Source organism: Cavia porcellus, unplaced genomic scaffold (genome assembly GCF_034190915.1).
Source record: "Cavia porcellus strain 051 isolate PalLab524CR breed Dunkin Hartley unplaced genomic scaffold, mCavPor4.1 scaffold_16, whole genome shotgun sequence".
Classification (NCBI taxonomy): Eukaryota; Metazoa; Chordata; class Mammalia; order Rodentia; family Caviidae; genus Cavia; species Cavia porcellus.
In genome coordinates, this window is record NW_026947499.1 from 56,624,541 (window position 1) to 56,642,994 (window position 18,454).

At 49.6% G+C, this 18,454-nt stretch overlaps 2 protein-coding genes and 1 long non-coding RNA gene across 3 annotated transcripts; 2 read left to right on the top strand and 1 right to left on the bottom strand.

The window, feature by feature from the left end:
• Window positions 1–1,728: 1,728 nt before the first annotated feature.
• Window positions 1,729–4,048, top strand: Myl11 (myosin light chain 11). The gene is made up of 7 exons (XM_003478238.5): window positions 1,729–1,914; window positions 2,617–2,712; window positions 2,963–3,038; window positions 3,199–3,303; window positions 3,393–3,471; window positions 3,724–3,772; window positions 3,857–4,048. Exons 1-7 carry the CDS (start codon window positions 1,912–1,914, stop codon window positions 3,959–3,961), a joined length of 513 nt encoding a protein of 170 aa, XP_003478286.2. The 5' UTR covers window positions 1,729–1,911; the 3' UTR covers window positions 3,962–4,048.
• A 488-nt stretch (window positions 4,049–4,536) lies between these two features.
• Window positions 4,537–8,685, bottom strand: Septin1 (septin 1). Its single transcript, XM_013142282.3, has 11 exons — window positions 8,520–8,685; window positions 8,268–8,361; window positions 8,098–8,184; window positions 7,759–7,882; window positions 7,198–7,332; window positions 7,002–7,119; window positions 5,942–6,043; window positions 5,751–5,853; window positions 5,380–5,545; window positions 4,922–5,012; window positions 4,537–4,817 (listed from the first exon to the last, which is right to left on the bottom strand). Exons 1-11 carry the CDS (start codon window positions 8,520–8,522, stop codon window positions 4,731–4,733), a joined length of 1,110 nt encoding a protein of 369 aa, XP_012997736.1. The 5' UTR covers window positions 8,523–8,685; the 3' UTR covers window positions 4,537–4,730.
• Window positions 8,686–12,016: 3,331 nt separating this feature from the next.
• On the top strand, window positions 12,017–17,240 carry LOC134470750 (uncharacterized). The gene is made up of 2 exons (XR_010039900.1): window positions 12,017–14,686; window positions 16,166–17,240. It is a non-coding gene; the product is annotated as an uncharacterized LOC134470750 (long non-coding RNA).
• Window positions 17,241–18,454: the final 1,214 nt, after the last annotated feature.

The window sequence follows — 18,454 nt, forward strand, 5'->3', positions numbered from 1 at the left end:
CCCCCATCCTGAAATTTCAGTCCAACCTAGTTTCCAGCTTCCCAGCTCCTCCTTGGTTTTTGAGTTATCTGAGTCTTCAGCCCCAACTCAAACCCACATCCTGTGAATGTCCATTCAGTTCCTGATCTCAACACCCCACCTTCCTTTTGACTGGTTTCCTGAACTCTCTCCCACCCCTTCTTTTGGAGTCCTTTTCCCCTCCCAGAATCCAGTAAATGAGTGGACTCCTCCATGGCCTAGACCCCATGGTAACCATATAAGGTTATATGGTAAACCATATAAGGCAAAGCAGCTGCCATCTGAGACAGACATGGCTCCATGCAGGAGGCCAAGGGCAGCTGCTAAGTTTAGGGTGGCTCCTTCACTCTTCATAGAGACAACAGGTGGCTGGGCCTAGAAGCCCAGAAAAGAAAGTATCTTAGAGGCATTGGCATGGAGCTGGAGGAAGGAGGAGGGAGGAGGGAGGAGGCACCTTTCTCAGGACATCAGGTCCTAGAAGGAGCGCAAGGAGGGCGACATGGGTGGCCCTGCTAACTTGGGGCCTCCTCTGCCACTACTTCTGCAGATTTCCACTGAATGGAGGGGACCGGGGCACTGAAGCCCAGAAGCTTAGGAGGGGGCATCTCAAAATTACAGTCAGTTAAACTGGTCCTTGCCCAGAATGGAGAGAGAGGCTGCTAGCCATTGCAGCCATGAAGGAACAGGTATCAGTTAGCTTCCATCTTGGTGTCTTTGCTTCTCCTCCTCTGAGGCCCAGCCTTCACATCGGTACCTACGAAAAAATCAAGACTCATATTAGGGCATGTCTTTCTCCTGCTTTAAACCTTTTCAAGCTCCCTAGGTCTCTGCCTTCTACCCTCAGTGTCTGCTCACCCACCCTTGCATTCTGTGCTTCAGCTCCACCACAGTTCTGGCAACCTGAACATCTCATCTTTCTCTGTCTAAGTCTTTGCCCAGGTATATATGCTGTCGGTCTAGGGGCAGGGTCCTAGTCTCTCCACCTTCACCTGACTTGCTCCCACTGGCCTTCTCTGAACCATTCCTATATCCCTAGATGGTGCTGCTGAGCCCCGTATTTCTGGGCTCCTGACCAGCTGATACATCATTTCAGCATTTATTCCTGTTTCTACCCCTAGACCTTAAATTCTACCAAGGGAGGACCTGATTATTAATACTAATGCAAGTTCTGTGCAATATGAATTGTTTCCACTTTATACAGTTAAGTAAAGGCCCAGGGAGTTTAAAGTACAAAGTCTGAGGCTACAGGGCTCGTTTTCCTCACAAAATCCCCCCTCTCCTTAAAGGGGATACAGGAACTTCCTAATCCTTTCACTTCCACAGATGGTTTCCTCCCATTTTTAAGCTCTATCATTACTAACACACATGCACACACAACTATGAATGCCATTATGTGGGTGTGCAAGAATTGTGTTTGTCAGAGTACACCCACAAAGTTGTGCACACTGCCTCACACATTACAGGTGCTCAATTAAAGCTGACTGGGTTCAGATTTAAGTGCAGCCCACTAATAGGTATGGACGTCTGCTTCCTCTCTCTTCCTCTCCCTCTCTCTCTCCTTCTCTCGGCTCAGGTCCCCTCTGAACCCTGGCACATTCCAGCCCCTTTCTGTAAGAAAGATCATCTCTTCCTCCCTAACTCCTAATGAGACATGCATCTCAAGACCCACTCCCTCCTCCCTCCCTGGACTCCAGCTGCTGCGGGCCCTCCAAGAAAGGAGAGGCCCTGAGCTGGGCTATTTTGGTATCTGGGGTGGGCACCCACAGGGCTAAGGTTACCCTGGTATGTTAAGGGCTCCCTGTGGTAGGGCTATATAACCCCAGAAGGACAGCATCGGGCTGACTCTGCTGTGTTCCAGCTAGAACCACTGCCCTGCTCCAGGAGACCTAAGCCATGGTGAGTGAGAATCCCCAGCCCACCGCCAGACCCCTTAGACTTGGGGGAGCTTCACCCTATGAAAGAAAGTAGCTGCTTCCCAGTCCAACAACTGACAAAAAGATGACTCCTTGCTTTCTTGATATCACTAAAGAGAAACAGATAGTGATAGCTTAAAGGATAAGAGGATAATTTGCCCAGACACCACTCACAAGGCCTGGTCCTCCTCACAGCTTGCATTTATCCCTTCCCTAAAGTCTTCAAAACCCAGTCAGAGGACTCCCACTCCTGTTTTGTAAATGAGAAAGGAGAGCTTTAGACAGGTGAGATGAGTAGATGAGGGCCACACAGGAAATCTAGTGCTCTGAGGAGGCAGGCTAAGGATACAGAAAGGAAAGGCGAAGGGAGAGGTAGGAGATGGGGCATTTGGAGGATGTTACCCAAACAATCTCTTCATGGGATGCACTCAAGAAGTCCCAAGGACAGCCATTTTAGAGAAAAGGAGTCTGGCTTATTGTGGTGGCTCATGCCACCATAACACCTTGGTAGGCCAAGGTGAGAGGATCACTTGAGTCTAAAAGTTCAAGATATGCTTGGGAAACATAGCAAGACCCTGTCTCAAAAAGCCAAACAAAAACACAAAGAACCCTGGGTTTAATCCATTTCCCCCTGAGAGGTACGAGGCCAGCCCAAGGACCTGTCTGCCCAACTGTCACTCCCCAGGCACCCAAAAAGGCCAAGAGGAGGGCAGCGGCAGAAGGCGGAAGCTCCAACGTCTTCTCCATGTTCGACCAGACTCAGATCCAGGAGTTCAAGGAGGTTAGTGAGGGAGACTGAAGGCTGAGCAAAGGCACCCCTCCCCCACCCCCTCCCTGGAATGTGCACCTGTTGGGGGAGGGAGAAGGTTTAGAATTCCTTCCTCCCCTTTCTGCTTAGGATGGTAGAGGACAGTTGGCCTGGGGCCAGAATTTGATCTGCCTGGGGTGGGGATTCAGAAGAGAAGTCACCCCATCCCTCCCCAGCCCTGACTGTGGGGACCTCATGCTCTCCTGGCCCCTGCCCCCCACAGGCCTTCACTGTAATCGATCAGAACCGAGATGGCATTATTGACAAAGAGGACCTTCGGGACACCTTCGCAGCCATGGGTAAGTGCGTGCAGATGGGGGGTAAGACTGGGGATTGGGAGGCCTTGGGTTCCATCCCTGTCAGCTCTAGATTGAGCTGCAGTATCTGTCTGAAAAATGGGTCAGATAATCAAGACTCAGCTCCACCCCTGCTCCTTACACTCTACCCCACCCCACCCAGGCCGCCTAAATGTGAAGAATGAGGAACTGGACGCCATGATGAAGGAAGCCAGTGGTCCCATCAACTTCACCGTCTTCCTGACCATGTTTGGGGAGAAGCTCAAGGGTCAGTGATGTGTTCTTCATCCAGTCCCCCAGCTGCTCCTTCCCAGACCCGCTGGGACCCTCGGGACTCTGTGTCCTCTGACCCCTCAGGTGCCGATCCAGAGGATGTGATCACTGGCGCCTTCAAGGTCCTGGACCCGGAGGGGAAGGGCACCATCAAGAAGCAGTTGTAAGTAGCTGCTTCAGCTGTTGCCTCCGCAGAAAGCTTTCAATTCTCACCAGCACTGCCCAAGTAAGGGAGAGATAAGAGATGAGAACAGGTGATAGAGTCACACCTTCATGGCAAGCAGGAAGATCAGAATGAGATCTAAGGGTGACCCCAGTTTTCAGGGCAGGCTGGGCATGGCGACAGGGATGAAATGAGGGTGTGTGGACAGGAGTCTCCAGCCCAATTTCAAGTTCCTGTCTGATCCCTCTCCAGCCTGGAAGAACTGCTTACAACGCAGTGTGACCGTTTCACCCCCGAGGAGGTGAGTGGGGAGGGTCTGGGAGAGGTGGAGGGATCTGGAGGGTGAGCACAAGCACAGATCACGGACACCCCTGCGTGTCCCCAGATCAAGAACATGTGGGCAGCCTTCCCCCCGGATGTGGGTGGCAACGTGGACTACAAGAATATCTGCTACGTCATCACACACGGTGACGCCAAGGACCAGGAATAGAGAGGACCCTTTTAGGCCTCTGGTGGCCAAGGCCTACAGTTTCCACGCCGGATTTCCAATAAAATTCAACTGGTCTTTTGTTTCTTATGCAACGCCTTTAGTTTTTTTGTTTTGTTTTTGGTGATACTGGGAATCGAATCCTGGGAGAAGCTTAAGGGTCAGTGATGTGTTCTTCATCCAGTCCCCCAGCTGCTCCTTCCCAGACCTGCTGGGACCCTCGGGACTCTGTGTCCTCTGACCCCTCAGGTGCCGATCCAGAGGATGTGATCTCCCACCTTCATCCCTAGATCTCATTCCCCACTTTACTTTTCTTGTTTGTTTTATTTTTGTTTTTTTGAGACAAGCTCTTGTTATGTAGTTTAGGCCACCCTTGAACTCACTATATTACTCAGGTTGGCCTGGAACCCAAGGCGATCCACCTGCCTCAGCCTCTGACTGGCGTGCACCAACATGCCGGCTCTCAGAGGTAAGGAGGCTCAGGTGGAAGGCCCAACAAGCAGGGAGCAGCCAACGGAGTGATGACCTGAGAGCCTGAGACAGCTGGCTCAACCTTTAGGAAGAAGATTCACAAGGCCTTGGGGAAGATTTTTTTTATTGCAAACAGACTTTATGAGGAAGAGGAGCGAAGAGGGTCGGGTGAGAAGAGTGGCCGGGCCAGGGCTGACATCCTCCTACTGAGATGCAGGAGGAGGGTGCGCGGAGTGCGCTGCTGCGAGCCCCGAGATGAAGTGGTAAGGACCAGGCAGTGGTGCGCGCGGCACCGCCTCCCTCAGAACGAGTCGGACTGCTCGCCTGGAGCCTGGCTCTGCTGCATCTGCGCCTGCATCTTCTCCAGCATCTCCTGCATACGGCGCAGCTGTGCGGAGCGAGAGTGCAGGCGGTAGGTCCGGGCCGGGCTAAGCTGAGACCTCGAAGAGGCTCTGAGGCGTCGGTTAGAGGGGAAGCGAGGTGCTTGCTCACCTCTTCATCCTTCTCACGGATCAGCTTCTCCGTCTCTGCCAGAGGCAGCACGGGTAGCGGGATCTCGGTGGCGCTCTGGCGGGAAAGCTTGCTAGAGGGGAGAGTGAAGAAAGCAGGAATCAGGGTTAGGACCTGGGGCGAATTTGGCGTCTAGAGACCCAGCCGTGTCCACAGGTGATGTCCGGAGATTAAGTGAGCCGGGGAAAAGAGTGGGTCATCCCTGAATGGGGTAGGGGGCGCTGAGGCAGGAGGATCGCGAGTTTGAGTCTCATGCGGCAAATCAGTGAGACCCTGTCTCAAAGTAAAACGGGCTATGGGGTTTGGTCCCCAGGACCACAAAGTCTGGAGGTGAGCCCAGGGTGGGAAAGGCAAAGTCATGGTTGCGGTGGGCTGACCCGGGAAACCGCCGTCTGAAGAGGGGCCCCTGGAAACACCAAACAGTCGGCCCAGGCTCTCACCTGCGGCTGGCTCGATCCTTAGCCCCTGGCCGGGCTAGGCTCTGCAGGCAACGGGCCCGGTAGCCCTCGTAGAGCAGATCGTGGGTCACCTCTTTCAGGTCGTGCAAGTGGGTCTGCACCAGCATCCGTCTCAGGTTCATAAAATCGCAGTGGTGCGGGTTCTCCACTAGGAGGCGGGCCAGCGCGCGTTAGGGCGCTCGGCTTCTAACCCACCCTCTGTGTTCTGACACCCAGAACAAGAGTTCTGGGTGTGTTGCCGGAGGTCTCAAAGTTTGCAACCCAAGGTCCGCTCTTTTGGCTTCAGGGAATCCCCAGGACCAGAGCCCACCCCTGTTGAGCGCATTCTGGGCTCCCTGCGCGCCTGGCCTTACCCTCCACGGTGCCCCAGGTATAGCAGCGTCCCCTCACTGGTCTTGTAGTACCCCCATGCCTCACCACCTCGCAGGAGCCCACGACTGCGAAAGGGATCCTTCCCTTGAAGGCAGAAAGCAAGGGTCACATTAGCCTCTTGGGAGCAGAAGCATCTTTGTTAGCTTCCTGGGTCTGCCTGGGCCTCTCACACCTTCATTTCCGCATCCTGTCTCTTGAACTCTTCATCCTCATCTGAGTCACATTCTGGGAACTGGTAGATATTGATCCCCTCCTCCTTCAACTGGTCCCGAATCTCAGAGGGAATAAATGCAGGGAAAAAAAAAAAAAAAAAGAAGCGCATACCTGGGATCTCAGCCCTTGGAAGGAGGAAGATCACAAATTCAAATCCCTGTATTGAACTTAGCAAGACCCCGTCTCAAAATAAAAGTCTGGGGATGTAGCTCAGTGCCAAAGCCTTAGATTCAATCCCCAGTATCACCAAAAAAGGCCACAAACCAAAGACATTAAATGGCCAAAGACAATCAAACACATGGTGGAGAGGCAGAGATAGTAAGAGATGGACATACAGAATGACCAAAAGACAGATAGTGAGAAACTTGGAAAGATTCTACAAAGAGACCAGGAGAGACATAAGTAAAACAATAGGAGAGAGTTTCAAAGATACTAGGGTTGGGGATCTGTAGCATCATGGGTCGAGGGATGTCAGGTCTTTTTTTTTTTTTTTTTTTTTTTGTCTTTTTCCTTTTTATCGGTACTGAGGATCAAACTCACCACTGCCTGCTTACAAGGCAGGCGCTTATGCCTGCTGAGCTAAATCCCCAGCCCGGATGTCAGGTCTTTTAGGCCCTGCATATCTGTCCCATTGTTTTCTTGTTTGTGGTGTTTTGTTTTTATTTGCTTGCTTGCTTTTTTGAGCCGGGGTTTCACAGCATAGTCCAGGCTGGCCTGGAACTTGCAGCAGTTCTGCCCTAGCCTCCTAAATGCTGAAATTACAGACATGTGCCACCACAACTGCCATATCCATCCTGTTCTGAGCCTTTAGAGATACAGCTGCTTCTGGCAGCTTCCTGCCTTCCTTCCACAGAAACTTTCTTCAGGGTCTATTCTGACACTTCACATTCCAAAAAGGCCACTCCAAAAGCTGGACTTGGTGGCACATGCTGTAATCCCAGCATTTCAGAGACTGAGGCAGAAGGATTGAAGGTTCAAGGCTTCACTTAGGGTCAAAGGTTAAAGGTCACTGCCCAAACCTTCTGCTTGAGAGCCTGGGTTTCCTTAGGCATCAGGGCGTCTGCTTTGCCAATGACTGGGATGATGTTGACTTTCTCATGCATTGCCCGGAGGAAGGCCACATCCAGGGGCCGGAGCCTGTACCCAGGGGTTGATCAGGGCCCAGCCTCAGAGTGCAGAGGCCCCCAATCCTTCCCTGGGGGTTCAACCCCCTACCCTCGGCCAAAGGGTGAGATGAAATAGAGGCAGCAATGAACACGAGAATCCTGAATGTTCTTCCGATTCAAGCCACTTTCATCCCGGAGATACTGCTCAAATTGTTCCTCTATGAATCGAACCACTGGCAGCCAGCTAGGAGGTAGAGAGAGGAGGTGATCAGAAATTGGAAACTGCAGGTCCAGGAAGGGGACAAGGCTGGCCAGGACTATGAGAGCTGGAGTCGTCATTTGGCTCCAAGCAAATACATTGAGAGAAAGTGATGGGAACATAGGTGTCAAAAAGCACACCTTGTGCCAGATAGCTTTCAGAAACATGCCTCTTGCCAGGTGTGGCACATGCCTATAATCCTAATGCTTGGGAGGCTGAGGCAGGAGGATTACTGGGAGTTTGAGGCCAGCCTGGGCTATATAGCGAGACTTTATCTCAAAAAAAGAAAAGAGATTCTTCCTTTTGGATCAGGGAGACAGGACAAACCTGCCCTATAACTGACACCCCCCCACACACACGTATGGTATTCACTTTGAGAACCTTACTCCTGTCCCTTCCCATCTTTCTTACCAGTCTGAGCAGTCCACAGCATCCCCAAAGCCAGGTGTGTCCACCACGGTCAACTTCACTTTGATACCCCCTTCCTCTATCTCCACACACCGGCGCTCAATGGTCAACGTTTGTGTCAAGCGAGCTATGGGGTAGGATAGAGGTTGGGAAGCCACACAAGGCTGAGGCTAGGCAATTTCCTTCCCCAATATCGCAGACACCCCCACCCATTCTTCCAGGGAGGAAACATCCTCAGAAGAAACCAGTGGTCCCTGGGTTCCCACAGAGAAAGGAAATGAGTGCAAGCTAGGGCCAGGAAACAGCCGAGGGCAGTCCCTGGAGAGGACAGGAGAGACTCACCACTGGCCTCTGGCACCTGTCGGCCCTCATAGAGGTTGGTGAGGAACAGGCTGTTGATGAGGGTGGATTTTCCCAGGCCTGATTCCCCTGTGAATAGACAGGCCAGATGAGGGCACAGCCAGGGCCTCCTGAGGACACCCCCACACCACCCCTGTCCGGAGCCCTCAGACCTGCCACCATGAGTGTGAAGTCAAACCCTTTTTTGACAGACTTTCGGTGCAGCTGACTGGGGAGAGCCGAGAAACCCACATATTCCTTGTCCTGCTGGTGGGGTGAGGAGATGACATGAGGCTCCTGGGAGTGGCAGGCAAGGCCCTCTATCACCTGAATCTGAAGGCTGAGACCACGTATTGTGGGTCCAGGGACTTTGAGGGGAGGGGGGTAGGGCTGAGATGTCCAGGTTCTTGGGTATTAGGACTTACCATGGCTCTGGTAGCTGCCGCTGCACCTGAGATCACTGCCCACTTCCTGTCTTAGGGCAGGAAGTTGAATACAGCAAACAAGGGGCAGAGAGTGAAGGAGGCTGAGATGCTTGAACTGTGAAAGCCACAACCATCACCCCATTGGTAGCTTCAACTCCTCCACTTTCCACATGCCTTTATTTCAGGTCCCCGTGTGGCCCTGTCACTGTGGTGAGAGGTGGGGAAGGGCAGAAAGGAAGCTTGCTGACAGCTCTACTTTGCAGGTGCAACAAAAGCTTTACCATTATGGCAAAGAAGTTCCTGGAGTATGCTAAAAACCATAATAAGAGGGGCTGAGGATTTAGCTCAGTGGCATAAGCGCCTGCCCTGCAAGCAGGCAGTCGTGAGTTTGATCCCCGGTACCGATAAAAAGGAAAAAGACAAAAGAAAAAAAAAAAAAAACATAATAAGATTGTAGAAAAGACCACTAATTTGCCTGGAATTAGCTCAGTAGCATAAGCGCCTGCCTGGCAAGTATGAGGTCATGAATTCAATCCCTGATTCAAAAAACCAAAAAAACTCCACTAATTTTCCAGGCATGTGATGGTTTGGGGGGGGGGATGCATATTGTTGTTGTTTTTGTTTGTTTTGTCTTGTTTTCTTTCTGTGCTGGGGATGCAACCCCAGGCCTTGGGCATTAAGCATTCACTGAGCTACATTCCACTCCCCAAAGGATTCTTTCTTTCCTTTTTCTCCCCTCCTCCTCCCCCTCCTGTTCTTTACTGCTTGCTTGGCACTTGAAAGTGGGCTAGTCATTTGCCATTTTTGAACTTATTTCTGTAAGGTAAAGCAAAATGCACATATTTTGCTTTGGTTTTTTTGTGTGGTTGATTTTTTGTTTGTTTGTTTAGTTTTTTTTTTTTTCCCAGACAGTCTTGATATGTAATTCAGGCTGGCCTCGAACTGTTTGGCCCAATTTACAGCCTTCCAAATGCTAGGATTAGAGCCATGCCCCACGACACCCAAACCCATTTTCTTTCTCTATTTGTTTTGGTTTTCTTTATTAGTTTTCCTTTAGCTTCTACTATGGACTGAATCATAAACCCCTTCCCCCATTTGTGTGGTGACGTTCTAACCCCCAATGTGACTGTAGGACACAGGGCCTTTAAGGAGGTAATTAAGGTTCAATAAATTTGCTGCCCTAATCCAATAGGACTAATGTCATAAGAAGAGGAAGAAATGTGGCCTGGTGGTAAACAACTATAATCCCAACATTCTCAGATGCTAAGGCAAAAGGATTACAAGTTCAAGTCCAGACAGAGCAATTTAATTACTTAGCTAAATCTTGTCTCCAAAAAAAAAAAAAAAAAAAAAAGTTCAGTGAGAAGGCCTTGGGTTCAACCCTTAGTGCTGCCCAAAAAAAGGAAAAGAAAGGGGCAACGTCTGTGTGTGTGTGTGTGTGTGTGTGTGTGTCTCCCTACTAGGACTTTGATCTTACCTTCTCAGAACTATAAGGACACAAATGTCTGCTGTTTGAGCCACCCATTCTGTCATACTATACTATGACAGCCCTGGAGCCAATCTGCCCTGAGGCAGTTGTTATGTGTGGTTTTGTTTTGTTTTTTTCTTTGTACCAAGGATCAAACTCACAACATTGCGCTTACCAGGCAGGTGCTGTGCTGCTGAGCTACTATATCCCTGGCCCCATCCCTCTTTCACTCCTTCACTCTCTCTTTCCCTTCCTTCCTTTTCGGAACTAGGGACCAAACACGGGGCACTCTACCATATAACTCCAGCACTGAGTTACATCTCTACTCCTTTTCATTTTTTATTTTGAGATGGTTTCTCTAAATTACTTAGGCTATTCTCACAGTTGGGATAGTCCTACCTCAATTTCCCAAGTAGCTGGGATTATAGGTGTATGCCACTGTACTTAGTTTAGTGACTTTGTTTTTTCATCTGTTTAAAAATACTGTTAATAATTATTTCTCACCAGGGGTGGTACATGCCTGTTATTCCAGCAGTCAGGAGGCTGAGGCAAAAGGACTGCCAAACTTGAAGCCAGCCTAGGCTAGATAGCGAATTTGGAGGCCAGCCTGAACTACCTAGTGAGATCATGTCTAAAATAATGATAATAATAATTCTTTCTTATATCCATGCATGGGATGCTATTCAGAAGACAGAGGCAGGAAGACTACAAATATTGGGGACTGACCAAGATCTCCAATCTTCCAAACAAGAGTACAGCAAGGGCTTAAATAAATGAAACAAGTGGTATTAATTTCAGGGCTCTAAGAGGATCAACACCCTCTGCAGAGTTCGAGACTCTGGAAACTAAGACAGGTAATGTCTCTGAGCGGCCTATATTTATTTAGTATTCAAACAAGGAAGGGGTTAGAATGACAAACACAGGAAACCTGAGCAGGACCCCTCCAAGCAACAAACTATGCTAATTAAGGAGAATTATCCTAGGAGAAAGCCTCCTGGTGAATCCCTGTGAATCCCATTACAGGAGCAAAATGCCACAATCTCCATCCTATTAATTGGGGTTGGAGCCAGGTGTCCTCAGCTGTGGCCTCTCTTGCCCCCTGAGGTGTCTCTTGTTCTCAGTTCAGCCATGCCCCGGCCATGCCACAGCCCTGCACGTGTATTCAACTTCAGTGACTCCAATATACAAGTTTGATCCAAGCAATTTATCAAAATCCTATCTCAAAATAAAAACTAAAAAAAGGAGCCAAAGATATAGTCAGTATATAGCACCTCTGGGTTCAATACCCAGCAACTCAAAAACAAACAAACATATCCCAATCTATAGATCTCCAGTAATCTTCAAATTTTATTGCATAAATGGTGAGTTCTTGAATATGAAGAACTCAGTAGTGTGACATCAGTTCTCTGCAACGTCTGTAAGAGTCAGTGCACCCAACCTTGCCTATCATCCTCACCCTGTAAGTGAGGCAGAATGATTGCAAATTCGATAGACTAGTCAATTTACTAAGATTATGTTTCAAAAATTAAAAAAAAAATAATAAAAAGAGCTACGAAAGAAGAAATCCAATGCAGCCATCCTGAGCAGAGACACCTCTATAAACAGTACACTCCACCGCTGCTGCATCGCGACCGGGGACACAGCAACCCTGCTGTGGGCGGCAGCCACTTCGCTTTCCCAGGCCTTCTCCTTCAGCAACATTACACCTGTGCTCCCTCAAGCCTTGTTCTCTGCAGGGAGCCAAGAACCCACCTTCCCACGGCCCTACAAAAGACTCCATAGCCTAAGACAGCAGCGGGCCAGCTCTCTAGCGCCACAGCGGTACTCTCAGGTTTGTCCTGCAATAAACCTGTCCCGTTGAGCTCGTACTCCTGGCTCTTCTTTTCCTTTTTCCTAACAGGGCTCCTGGAGTTCAGTCTAGGGTGCAAAAGGAAGAAGGAGAAGGAGAGGGGGAGGGGGAGGGGGAGGAAGGAGGGGAGGGGAGGGGGAGGGGAGAAGAAGAGTGGGGGAGGGGAGAAGAAGAGGAGGAGGAAGGGATGTTGCAGGCAACTGAGTAAGACAGAAATATTATAGACAGTCAGACAGGGCTGGGCTCTCAAAAGAGCCAATGCAGAAGACCAGATACCTTGCTATGTTGGAGGAGACAAACACCTCCCGCTGTGGGCCAGATCTCAAGACAAAAGGCAAAGCAAACACACACTCACCTTAAGGATTGATAGTCTAAATAGGTCTCTATCACCCTGAGAAAGCCAGGAGTCACCATCGCAACCCCCTACAGGAAGAATCACTGTTCTCTAAGCATGCCTGCTTGCTATGTGACTCGCTTCCCCATCTGTTCCTGATTTAATCAGTTTTACCTGAGCAATTAGTCTTATTTGGTTAACCACAGTTCTATCCCAACTCATGCCCACTTTGCAAGTTCTCTTTTTCCCCATCTTAGACTTGTGTTACTTCGTGGTTTCACTCGATAAAAGTCCCTAGAAAAGACAGAGTCTTTGGCAACCCACTCAGGATCCCTTCTGTCTCTCTCAGATAGAAGCGTTCTTTCTCTCAGTGAATATATTCTGCCCTTAACCTCCTTTATCCCTAAAATTCATTCTTCAATTCCAAAGAACACGAACTCATATTGGGCCATCTAGTAGGTTGGGAGTTTCATTTCCCTATATCAGGGAGAGAAAGAAGACAAAAGAAAAAGAAATGGGCCAGGGATTTAGTTCAGTGTCGCAAGCGCCTGCCTGGCAAGCGTGTAGTCCTGAGTTTGACCCCCGGTACCAAAAGAAAAAGAAAAAGAAAATCTCCCTGATAAGGCTCTGAGGATCACAGCAAGTGGATTAATACACAGAAAGCTCCTAAAACAATGCCTCGCACATGTGATGAACTCGTAGAAAGGCTAGTTAGTATTATTACAGGAGCTGTGTAGTGTGGGGATGCTGCTGAGGATCCAGGTGCTGCTGAGGCTATAGACCTGGTGAATTAAGTCACCTTTGCAGCTTTCTGGAGAGACAGAGACAGCCACAAGCAAGTGCAACTGGCAACATTCATGGGCTACCAATGGGCTGGGGAGTAATAGTCACACACAAGCAAAGCAAAAGGGTAATTATATCCTAGCAGCCCTTCCTCCTGCATTTGCTGTCAGGCTGAGTAGTTTGATGGCCTTGCTAAGACTTTAGGGGGCAGGGAATGTAGCTCAGTGTAGAGCCTGCCAAGTAGTATGCACAATGTCCTGGCTTCAATTCCAAGACTAAAAAACAAAACAAAAAATCTAGGCTGAACTCCCCCATGCTCACTCTCCACAAGTGTGCTTAACTGCAGTTCAAGTCTTGCCTAAACCTCAGAAAAACCGGTTCTTTTCTCCAAACCACTCTCCAACCATACCACCCTGCCCTGGCTCTGACTCTGATTAGCTCTGTTGTGAACTCCAGAGATCCAGAGATCGCAATAAACAAGTCTGTAGCAACGCATGCACTCTGAGAGGCTAAGTCAGGAAAACTGCAATTGAGCTCAGTTTGTGAAGTTTAGGAATTTAGTGAGACCTTGACTCAAAAATTTAAAAAGTTAAATGTTTGTGTTCTCTAAAATCAAAGAATGAATTTTAGGAACAACAGAGATTAAGGACAGAATATATTTATTGAGAGAAAGAAAGCTTCTCTCAGAGAGAGAGAGAGAGAGAGAGAGAGAGAGAGAGAGAGAGAGAGAGAGGGAGAGAAGGGGTCCTGAGTGGTTTGCAAGGATTCTGTCTTTTCTAGGGACTTTTAAAGAGTAAAATCATGGGGTGAGACGGGTTCAAGGTGGAGAAAACTGGGAACTCACAAGGCAGATGGGCATTCTTGTAATCCACAAATGAGCCCCCCAGAGTCCCCAACCTCAAGTCCAAAAATGGGGCAAAATATTATTTTAAAAAGCAGCGCTGATTTATTTTATCCTGGGCCCAGAGACACAGTGCAGTTGGAGTTTGCTAAAGCTGTGTGTCTCTCTTAAAACTTGCAGTCTTTTTGTAGATATCACAGTTTACAAAGTTAGGGGTTATGGGCATGGATCAGGAAATCTGCTAAGGAAATGTTTCCCTTAGCAGAGGACAGAGAAGTCTAGCAGTCATTAACAATCCTTTGTCAGTTTATTTTAGCACCACATCTGTTATTTGTAGAGGGCAACAGTGGTTAACATATCAATTAGATTAGGTTCCCAGGTGTTGGGAGCCACCACATTGCCGAGCCGCCGCATATAGCGATCATGCGGCCTGTGGTAAAGAGTAAAGCCTGAGTTAGATTACCCCTCCCATCGAGCACGTTAGTTTCCTGCTTACCGCGTAAACAACCCGCTCAATAATATGTTAGCCAATCAGCTTGCCTTGCTTACTTTAATATGATTGGACACTGTATCCGTATATATACTGGTGCCACCCCTGGGGGGAAGTAGAAGCCCGGAAGGAGCCGCGGAGAGCGGACCGGTAGAGGCTTCGGAGCGAAGCACGGAAGGAGCCGCGGGGAGCGGACCAGAGGAGGCTTCGGCTGGGAGCGATCCCAGGGCAGGCTGTACGGAGAGAAAATAAAAGAAAAGGTTGTCCACTGCCAGGCTTTGTCGTGTGTCCTTCCTGCCGGCCGGGAGCGACATCGACATTTGGTGGCCCGCACGGGGAACAACTGATCACCCCCGAGACGTGGTAGTGGACAACGTTCCTTGATACAGCACTGCGAGACAGGTGAGTAGGGGATAAACCTGGGCCCTGGGTGGCGCGCACCTACAGGGTTTTTAGACTCCCCTCAGGCTCACGCGTAAGTGGCGGATTTTTGGGCCTCACGCGGTGAGTAACATATTAAATATGGGTAACGTACCGAGTAACGACACCCAGCCCTTGGTACAGGTCCTCCGGAAGCTCTTAAAGTCCAGAGACCTCAAGGTGGGACGCAAAACGCTGGAGAGCTTTTTTGAGGAGATTGATAGTTTCACTCCCTGGTTCTTGCCCACAGGGCACTTAAACCTGCCCTCGTGGGAGAAGTTGGGCAGGGATCTTTCTCTAGCGGAAAGGGAGGGCGGGGCTTCGGTCTTCGCTCGGCCACTGTGGGAAATGATATATGCATGCTTGAAGAGCGAGGGTGGTTGCAGGGAAGGTTCTCAAGAGCTCATTAAAGTGCGTAGGGCATTCGAACAGGCCCAGTCAGGGAGCTCCCGGGAGGGGTCCGTCAAAGGAGACAAAGATATAAAGGAGGAAGACGGGGCTCAGGCCTCGGAGTCGTCTGACTCCGAGAACGAGGAAGGCTTAGACAACGATGAGACCAAGGAGCCTAGATGCCAAGAGGATAGGCCGCTCGATAAGGAGTCGCAGGGTTCTTTCCCAGCGTTGCGCCGCGAATTGCGCTCCGCTCAACTTGGTCTGCGGAGGAGTAGAGAGCTCCTGAGCGCCCCCTGGCGCGAGAGGGAGGCGAAGCCTTCCGCCCCACCTTGGGGGCTGTTCCCGGAAGCGATCCCTCGCCACGAGGCGGCCGCGTGGGAGCTCCCTCCCCTTTCGCCAGAACAGGAAGTGATGCACGGGCCCCCATTTTCTGCCCAATCACGGCCGCCGTCTTATGCTCCGCCGCCGGCGGGTCGGTATTTTTACAGGCGGCTTTGGCAGGGGGGACGTTTGTCTCATGAGGTACATCCACCACCTGGGATAGATAGTGGCCCCTACGGGATATTTCCTGTACAAGTAGCTATGGGCCAGGGACGTAATGCATGGGAGCCTTTTGAGATAAAGCAGATTAGAGAACTTTAAAATGCAGTTACAACCTTTGGGCCGACTGCGCCTTACACCATTGCCATGCTGGAGAACCTGTCTTCTGGGCCCCTCACCCCCGCGGACTGGATTCAGCTGGCAAAGGCGTGTCTGCCCTCGGGTAGTTACCTGGATTGGCGAGCCTGGTACACAGAGTTCTCTGCCGAGCAGGCTGAGAAAAACGCCGGTCGAGGAAATGGGAGCTGGGGATTTAGCTTAGCGGCATAAGCGCCTGCCTTGTAAGCAGGCAATCGCCAGTTCGATCCCTGGTACCAATAAAAAAAAAAAAAAAAAAAAAAAAAAACGAAAAAGATAAAAATAAAAAATAAAAAATAAAAAACAAAAAGGGGGAGTAAGCCAAGGCCTGCCTCCAAAGGCGCGGTTATCTATGGCATGGCAATGGATGGGCCCGGATCCGGTAATCAGCTGGAACCGAGGCGCGGTTTGTGTTTTTCTGCAGGAATCGGGACGAGAACCACTGTGGGTACCGGAGAGACTGACACGGGCGACAAAGCCCTCGACTGAAGACCAGACCTGCCCTACCGGAGATCCATCACAGACCAACCAACAAGATGAATAGAAATAGCGGTAGCCCGAAATGGACAAGAAGATCCTCAGGCATATGCATGGCTCGCTCGCCTAGCCTACGACCGAGTCTAGGGACGGTGAGCTTCCCACACTCCTCCTCTAAAAAATTATGATATAGCAGGGTAGATGAGTCAATGACGGGTAAGAGCATGCCTCCCCAGCATGACTCAACCTAAGACAGGCCCTACCCCATACCGCACGAAAGCCGCTGAATTACTAGGTTCCGCCCGAACCAAATGTCGCCCCGGGGGGATCATGCGGAACGACATGAGTGTATGCCTGTGTGCATCCAGGTTCCGTCCGGTTCCTTCCTGGCCCTGGAAAAAGGACGAGGGCCTCGGGGCCTCGGCAGACTCGGGGACGGCCGACCCGGGCCGACGCCGAGAGCCCTTGGTGGGCCTCCTATCAGGGCATAGGCCTCTACACTCAATTCAGGACGGGCTGCGATGCGTAGACTTATTTAAAATAAAAAAGGGGGAGATGTTGGGAGCCACCACATTGCCGAGCCGCCGCATATAGCGATCATGCGGCCTGTGGTAAAGAGTAAAGCCTGAGTTAGATTACCCCTCCCATCGAGCACGTTAGTTTCCTGCTTACCGCATAAACAACCCGCTCAATAATATGTTAGCCAATCAGCTTGCCTTGCTTACTTTAATATGATTGGACACTGTATCCGTATATATACTGGTGCCACCCCTGGGGGGAAGTAGAAGCCCGGAAGGAGCCGCGGAGAGCGGACCGGTAGAGGCTTCGGAGCGAAGCCCGGAAGGAGCCGCGGAGAGCGGACCGGTAGAGGCTTCGGAGCGAAGCACGGAAGGAGCCGCGGGGAGCGGACCAGAGGAGGCTTCGGCTGGGAGCGATCCCAGGGCAGGCTGTACGGAGAGAAAATAAAAGAAAAGGTTGTCCACTGCCAGACTTTGTCGTGTGTCCTTCCTGCCGGCCGGGAGCGACATCGACACCCAGGGATTTACAATTCTTTACAGAGGGGAGCATTGATTAACATATCAACTAGGTCACCCAGAGAGGGGGGGGAAAATGCATCCAGAACAGTAGGAGGCGTTACAGGTACTTTGGCATAACAGAAACATGAGGAAGCTTTTATTGATAGTGTACAGCAGGCATAAGGTGGGATAGAACTATGGTTAGCCAATAAGATTAGTAGTTCAGGTAAAATTGATTATATTAGTGACAAACATGGAAGTGAGTCATGTGGAAAGAGGGCTTTTTTTTTTTTTTTTTTTTTTTTTTTTTGTACTAGGAATAAAACTCATGACCTCATACTCACCAGGCAGGCACTTATGCCACTGAGCTAAATCTGGGGCCCCAAAAAAAGGCATTCTTAAAGAGTAATGACTTAGGGAATTAGGATGGTGATTCCTGACTTCCTCAGGGTGATAGGGAACTACTTAGAATATCAGTCCTTAGGATATATGTTTGATATTTTGTCTTGAGGCCACAGCAGGAGGTGTCTGTCGCCTCCATAGTTGCAAGGTATCTGGGCTTCTGCATTGGCTCCTTTGAGGACCTAGCCCTGTCTTACTGCCTATAGTAACACAGCTGCCTGCAACACCACCAAAAAAAAAAAGTACACTTATTTATTGTACAACCAACACATGATCTCATAGAAAAATACTAGAAAAAGCAAATGATTAGAAAAATTTAAAGCTGGGGGCTGGGGATTTAGCTCAGGGGCATAAGCGCCTGCCTTGCAAGCAGGCAGTCGTGAGTTTGATCCCTGGTACCGATAAAAACGAAAAAGACAAAAAAAAAAAAAGAAAAATTTAAACCTGACCTAATCCATTTTTCATGTTCAATCTTCTAGGTTTATTCCTATAACTTCAAAGTTATAGGAAAACTGTTTTGTCACTTTTTATGTTCCATATCTCTGTCTCTGTCTGTCTTTCTTATTTATTTTTATTTACTTATTTTTGCAACAGGGTCACCCTATGTAGTTAAGGCTGGCCTTGAACTCACAGCAACCTTGATTTAGTCTCCTGATTGCTGGAACTACCAACCTGTGCCACTATGCCCAACATTCTCTATATATTTCTTTTTCTCTTTCCTTCTTTCTCATTTTCTTTCTTTCTCTTTTTCTTTCTTTCTTTCCTCCTTTCTTTCTTTCTGAGA

Excerpts from the sequence above, each read along its gene's own strand:
- Myl11 (XM_003478238.5), top strand. Across the intron at positions 3,039-3,198 it reads GGACACCTTCGCAGCCATGG|GCCGCCTAAATGTGAAGAAT; the intron begins GTAAGTGCGTGC and ends CACCCCACCCAG. Across the intron at positions 3,773-3,856 it reads ACCGTTTCACCCCCGAGGAG|ATCAAGAACATGTGGGCAGC; the intron begins GTGAGTGGGGAG and ends GCGTGTCCCCAG.
- Septin1 (XM_013142282.3), bottom strand. Across the intron at positions 7,333-7,758 it reads GCTGTGGACTGCTCAGACTG|CTGGCTGCCAGTGGTTCGAT; the intron begins GTAAGAAAGATG and ends TCTACCTCCTAG. Across the intron at positions 5,854-5,941 it reads GACAGGATGCGGAAATGAAG|GGAAGGATCCCTTTCGCAGT; the intron begins GTGTGAGAGGCC and ends TCTGCCTTCAAG.